The sequence below is a fragment of the Plecotus auritus genome (assembly GCF_963455305.1).
Source record: "Plecotus auritus genome assembly, chromosome: 8".
In the NCBI taxonomy this organism is placed as follows: Eukaryota; Metazoa; Chordata; class Mammalia; order Chiroptera; family Vespertilionidae; genus Plecotus; species Plecotus auritus.
Window position 1 is genome coordinate 164153225 of NC_137782.1, and position 7157 is coordinate 164160381.

Below are 7157 nucleotides of genomic sequence, written 5' to 3' on the forward strand. Positions count from 1 at the left end.
AATCAATTCTCGTTGCCCCAACCGGTTTGGCTCAGTGGATAGAGCGTCGGCCTGCGGACTCAAGGGTCCCAGGTTCGATTCCGGTCAAGGGCATGTACCTTGGTTGTGGGCACATCTCCAGTAGAGGGGGTGTGCAGGAGGCAGTTGATTGATGTTTCTCTCTCATCGATGTTTCTAACTCTCTCTCCCTCTCCCTCCCTCTGTAAAAAATCAATAAAAATATTTTTTTTTAAATCAATTCTCGTTAAGTTCCCTGAAAAACAGTAAGCTTACAGAAAATTTCTTTCTCATGAACAGAAAATCACTCTGCTTTTGGTCCAAGATATATTGATTTTTTTCCTCCTTCTTCAGATGACAGATGGATGTAGCCAAATCTGTGAACGAGTGTACTTGCCCCAAATGTGCAACATAAATACAGAAGCGATGAACAGAAGACTCATAACCAATACTGGAACAGGGCCAACTTCGAGGCCAGGTAGAACCTCCGTGTAGAACCTCCACATCCCCCCAGTGCCTGCTGAGGTCGTGCGGCCTGTGCTCCTTGTTCCACAGCTGGCATTTTCCCTCTGCTGGACCGTGCTACCCGCCACCCGGGCGGCCACTGCTTTACTGGGGGAGCGTCCTGGGGAGCCCACGTTGGTGCCACTGGGGGTCGGGCCAGGCATTCTGGAAACTGGAGGTGGCAGGGGCTGAAGTATGGTTTCTAAGTGACTGTTTGTCCTTGCTTTCTTGAGAACTTGACTATGCATTTTAATTTATACTTATCCTGTATTTTTAGATGTCTGCAGTGGGGAAGGGAAGCTGGTCGGCCTTAAAGCACACATAGGAAGCTTGATCAGCCGTCACTCATTCACTCATTTATCATTATTTATTGGGCACCTGCTCTGTGCCAGGAACAGTTAGGCGGAGGGACCCAGAGGTGAACAAGGCAGGTTTTATCCCTGCTCTCAGAGAGCCTTCTCCCTACCTGGTAAAAAAGCTTCCTCATTATCTGCACATGGCCCATCAGCTGTAACACACATCACTACCACCTCCCCCACTTGTTTTCCTGGAGACCACGGCTCCCAGTTCCTCTCCAGATTGGTTACTTCCCAGGCCAGCTGCACGCTCTCCAGGCCTGGTTGCCTGGGGCCCGGGTCTCCCTCTTCCTCAGAGTCCTTTTCCCTGTTGCAGGAGAATGTCCGCTAATAGATTCCTGCGCAGGGGAGCAAGGGAAGACAGCCTTTATCTGGATACGTCACTTCCTATTTGACAAGTAATTTGAATGAGAATAGAATTTTACAGGGAAAAGTCTTTTCACTCATAATTTTGAAGCTATTGCCCCATTGTTTTCTAGCTCTCTGTATTACTTTAAGAAAATTTATACCGTTTAGGCTCATGATTCTTTGTATGTGACCTATTTTTGTCCCTCTGGGTGCCTTAAAAATTTTTTTTAATCTCTTCTTTTATTCTTGGAGTTCTGAGATGCCATGATAGCATTTCTTGGTGCAGGAACCCTTGTGTGTGTGTGTGTGTGTGTGTGTGTGTGTGTGTGTGTGTGTGTGTGTTGGTGCAGGCAAGGCCCCTTCAATCTGGAGACCAGTATTCCTCAGTTCTGGGAGGTTTCCTTATATTCTCTCGCCGATCATCACGTTCCTTCCGCTTTCTTCTGTTTTCTTTTTCTGGACCTCTAATGAATCAAAAAAAATTTGACCTTTGGATTGGCCCTCTACATTTCTTATCAATTCCTCCTCTTTTCCATCTCCTTTGTTGGTCCGTGTGTTTTACTTTCTGGGACATTTCCTTGACTTTTATCTTCTAATTCTTCTCTTAAATCTTTTATTTCCATTGACAGTTCTTATTTTAGTGAATTCTATCTCATTCTTTGTGTGTGTGTGTGTGTTTTGTACTAAATCCATTAAATATTAAATCCATCCTATTTTTGCCTTATGGATTTAATGTTATAGCATATCCAAGAATATTAATTAAACTGAGTTCAGGGGTTTTCTGCATTTGTTTTTGTTTCCTTTTTTGTTAGTTGTTTTATTCTATCTTTTTTTAAAAAAATATTTTTTTATTGATTTCAAAGAGGAAGGGAGAGGGAGAGAGAAATAGAAACATCAATGATGAGAGAGAATCATTGGTTGGTTGCCTCCTGCACACCCCCTACTGGGGATTGAGCCCGCAACCCAGGCATGTGTCCTTGACCGGAATCAATCCCAGGACCCTTCAGTCCGCAGGCCGATGCTCTATCCACTGAGCCAAACTGGCTAGGGCTTTATTTTCTCTTTTATGTTAAGGTGAAAGCACATGGCCCATCAGCTGTAACACACAGCTGTAAGGTGAAGAACTGAAGGTCTGACTGAATGCAAATATCTGCTAAATCTGAGTGTCAGGTGTGTGGATTTTTCTTAGTTTTTCTATACTTTTCTACATGTTAGGGTGACTTAATATGTTTTAGGGAGAGTGGAAGCTTTATGCGTGTTCATCTGCCTTGATGACTGAAGACCTTCTACACAGAATACTCTACAACGACCTGGCCTTTTAGTTGGTAAAACTCCAGCCAATGGTATTGAGTCTTTTCTCGTAGGCCAGGTTCTCCAGAAGAGACATTCCTAATCTTTTACCTGGATATGTATGCCTGGCTGTCAAAACTCTAGGGAAGGGAGAAGGAACGAATCTGAGGAGGCCACCCCTTGAGATGCCATTGTTTTGAACTCCATGTTTTTGCTCCCTTGCCTCATCCCCACCTTTCCCCATGCCTGGCGTCCTTGAGCCTGGAGGCTCTGTCATTCCATTTCTGCAGATAACAAGCTCCTGGCTGCAAGGGGGAGGAAGGGACATCTGGGGATCCCACTGTTTTATACAAACTTCCTACCCAACCCCATTTTAACCTACTGCCTGCCACATGTCTGACCTCCCCATGATAACCGGTGCCTCTGAATCCAGGAACTCTGGGGATTCGGGGCAAATTTGCTCACTTTTTATTGGCATCCTCCTTTGAGACATGTAGGCTGTAACTTCTGTCCTACAACAGCTCTGTTTTCCATTTCTCATTTTAAAAAGATTTAGTTCAATAGTTGCTAATTCTCACAGATGTGTCTTCTTTGTCTTCATAGTCTTATGCTTTTTAAATTCCTTTTCTTCATTTTAGTGGGGGTTTGGAAAGAGAATTTTTTTTTGTGGCTATATTTACCATAAATCCTTTGTAAAAAATATTTTTATTGATTTCAGAGAGGAAGGGAGAGGGAGAGAGATAGAAACATCAATGATGAGAAAGAATCATTGATCTGCTGACTCCTGCATGCCCTCCACTGGGGACTGAATGAACATGCAACCCAGGCATGTGCCCTTGACTGGAATCAAACCCGGGACCCTTCAGTCCACAGGCCGACACTCTACTCCCTGAGCCAAACCAGCTAGAGCTATCATAAATTCTTGATGGATCTCAGATGGATGGGCTCTGAGGAAGTTTGTGGTGACACACAGGAGACATGCAGTTCCCAGGAATGGTCACAAGGCGGCTCAATGACTCCATATTTAATTCATAGCTGCTCCAAACCCATCCCTGTCAACCCCACAACAATTAGGAGTTTTATAAGTGTTGGTTAATCCAGCAGAGGGGAACCACGGAGTCACCGAATTTTCACACTGGACTGAGTCTCCCAGGGCTTTCTAGTCCACCTCCTAGCAACAGAGAGCCACAGGAGACACCACTTGATCCTGGACCTGGAGATAGTTGGTCGGAATAGACTTGGACTTGAATTTTAAGGTTCTTTTCAAGTTGTAGTAGAAGTTGCTTTTAAATTGGAATACAAATTGAGTGCATGAACGTGAGGGCGGGAACAAGGAGGCTGGTGCCACCTCTGCTGAATCTGCTGGGCAGAAGGAAGCAGAAAAAGTCACCGGTTCACTTACCACATGCGCTCCTGCTGCGTGCGCAGCCGTGCAGAGTGCTGTGCCGACACAGAGCAGACAAGACAGGATCTCTGCCCACCAGAGTGTACAACCTGGTACGCAGACGAGCCAACAGAGGACAACCACCAGGAAGGGACGCTGCCATAAGTGCCCAACACAGATGTAGGTCCAAGTGCCCCTCTCAGTATGGAGGAGGGAGAGAGGCCGCTTCTCTGCTCAGGATGAGGGAACATCCTTGCTGGTGGGTCTTGAACTGGCCTTGGAAAAAGGGTGTGTAACTGCCCTTGTCAAGTTTAAATGTAGATTCTAATTCAGTAGGGCTGTGTGTGTGTGTGTGTGTCCTGAGATTGTGTATTCTTTTTTTTTTTTTAATATATTTTTATTGATTTTTTACAGAGAGGAAGGGAGAGGGATAGAGTTAGAAACATCGATGAGAGAGAAACATCAATCAGCTGCCTCCTACACAGCCCCTACTGGGGATGTGCCTGCAACCAAGGTACATGCCCTTGACCGGAATCGAACCTGGGACCTTTCAGTCTGCAGGCCAACGCTCTATCCACTGAGCCAAACCGGTCAGGGCAAGATTGTGTATTCTTAACACGCTCCCCATTGATTCCAATGTGGCTAATCTGAAGACCACACTTTGCATGGCAAGGGTGCAGGCATCTATATATATAAAAGGCTAAGCGACCATCTGACCGTCCCACCGTCTGGTAGGTATGATGCGCACTGACCACCAGGGGGCAGATGCTCAACGCAGGAGCTGCCGAGCTGCTATGACTTGGCAGCGGTGGTTCTTGGGTGACGCACCCCGGAACCAGAGAGGAGGGAGCTCTTGCATCCAGGACCCCTCAGGGGATGTCGGAGAGCTGGTTTCGGCCTGATCCCCGCAGGCAAGGCCGAGGGACCCCCACCTGCCGAAGGGATCCCACTCACTCCGCAGACGCCCTTTGCTTTGCCGCCAGCCGGGGAGGGACCATGAGAGGTTGGCTCCAGGGTGTGTTTGGCTGTCTTGCCCAGTCCTGCCACCTTCTAATTAATTTCCTTTCAATGTGCACGAATCTGTGCACCAGGTCACGAATTGGTTTAACTTGGCTGCACATGGGAATCACACAGGAAGTAAAAAATAAAAAACCACTAAACAGCCCAGTCTCATCCCAGAGATTCTGTGTTAATTGGCCAGGGTACAACCGTGGCACTGGTATTTTTTAAAGCACTTCCCCGGTGACTCTTATATGCAGTTACATTTAAGCATCAAGGGTGTAGGGGACATTTGTCATTCTTTTCGTCCACCTGAATCCCCCTTAGGATCAGCTCTCACCCCCCACTACTGAATCTCTCTTTCCCCCACACTTCCCTGGCATATGGAACATGGGCACCTACTTTGGGCTTCACCAACCAAACCACCCCAGACTTTGCAGCAGGAACTACTGAGACAAAGAAGCAGAGACCACACAGTATCAACCTTATCGGCAAGGCATTGGGGGCAGCTCTATTGTTTCCAGAGGCGACAGTGACAATTCGTGGGGCATGATGTTCAGCAGCAGGGACTGCAGGACCTCAGCTGACCTCGCCAAGCCTGATTTTGAGCATTGGTCTTGGCTGCACAGACTCTGAAACTCTTTCTGTGGTCCTGGAGATTGTGAACTACCCCATATGATTTTAAACACACAGAGCCTTTTATAAAGTGTAAATGTAATACAAAATTTAAAACCCACATAAAACACATGTGTAGATTAATGACTTGTTATAAGGCAAACACTTTTGTAAACAACAACCATGCCAGAAGATAGGATTAGGTATCCCAGAAACTCCATTTATAACTCTCTGGCCATTTATAGCTCCTCCTTCCCTGCTAAAAATATCCCTATCCTGACTTGGAGGTTAATAATTTTCTTAATTTTCTTTATAGTATATTACCTCTGTATTTCTCTAAACACCGTATGCTTTAGTTTTGCCTGATCTTTTTTTCCTTTCAGCCTTTTGTTAATTTATATTCTCTTTTACTCCCCATTGAAATTTAATTATGGAAAACACTGAATCAATTGCCCTGCAAAATTGATCAATCTGGGTTTTTTAATTGATGTAGTTTAATATGTCCCTCCATCTTCAGGTTTCCTATAAATTGGTAGTTGGATCTAGAACAGAGGTTTGATATTTTTTGGCATTGCCTCACCATAGGAAGGACTGTGCTCGAAACACTAAGGTACATGAATGTCTGGATGTCTCTATTTTGTTGGATCTCTCTCTTTGTGAGTTAGTAGCCATTGATCATGCCTAGATCCATCAATTCATTAGAGGTTGCAAAATATTAAAATTCTAACTATAATTTCTTCATAGAGAATTCTATGGAGAAATGTTACCTTGTTTACTATTGTTGGGGAGAAAAACCCTCCCTGCCCTCTTAGGTGCAGTGTTTGGAGGTTTGCAAATTAAACTGACAAAAGACAGATTAGCAAAAGAAAAGCAGATTTTTATTAACTGTGTATCTGGGAGTTCACAGAAGAATGTGCCTCCTAGAATTGGGGGCTTATGTACCCCCTTAACAGGGGGTGGGGAAGGGCAGAGAGGCACTACTGAAGAACAGATGACTTCTTATCAGGGCTCGGGGCACAAAGGGCACTTAAAATAAAGGACTTTTGGGAGAGAGAAATGGACCCTTAGGAGAACAGATGAGGTAAGGACGTGGAGGCCATGTTTTTGGGTGTGGTACACATCTCTCCAAGAAGAGCTCAGGGTTGCTCCCTAGAGGGTGTTTTATGACAAATGAGTTCTTTTGGGACGTTATGCTTTTAGGCAGATAAGGGATTTGGGGAACTCCAATGCCTCAGCTCACAATAATTTATATACACAATAGCTTATTCCGGTCCCCTTCACTGTTTAGTTACTAGTGGTATAGTCTGTTTAGGAGTGTGGATGAAAAGGGGGTTCTATGGAGAGTAACCTCAAAGGGTTATCTGATCATAAATTCCTAACTGGGCAGGTCATGGTGGAGAGACACACCCCAGGGATATAACTTCTTTAATAAAAGGCTAATTTTTTGCCTTTAAGTAAGCCCTGTCCATTGTTTCTGTGCTTCTAAGACTTAATGGTCGGCAAACTCATTAGTCAACAGAGCCAAATATCAACAGTACAACGACTGAAATTTCTTTTGAGAGCCAGATTTTTTTATTAAGGTATTATATGTGTACATATCTTATCATTGCCCCCCGGAGAGCCAAATTTTTTAAACTTAAACTTCTAACACCACTTCTTCAAAA

The 7157-nt window shown here is 44.8% G+C and overlaps 1 protein-coding gene across 1 annotated transcript; it reads right to left on the reverse strand.

The window, feature by feature from the left end:
• Positions 1 to 347: 347 nt before the first annotated feature.
• LOC308256720 (protein transport protein Sec61 subunit beta-like) lies at positions 348 to 665 on the reverse strand (the record flags this gene model as incomplete). Its single annotated transcript, XM_080684973.1, has 1 exon — positions 348 to 665. The coding sequence occupies one exon, from the start codon at positions 663 to 665 to the stop codon at positions 348 to 350; it is 318 nt and encodes a 105-aa protein (XP_080541099.1).
• Between the last annotated feature and the right edge of the window lie 6492 nt (positions 666 to 7157).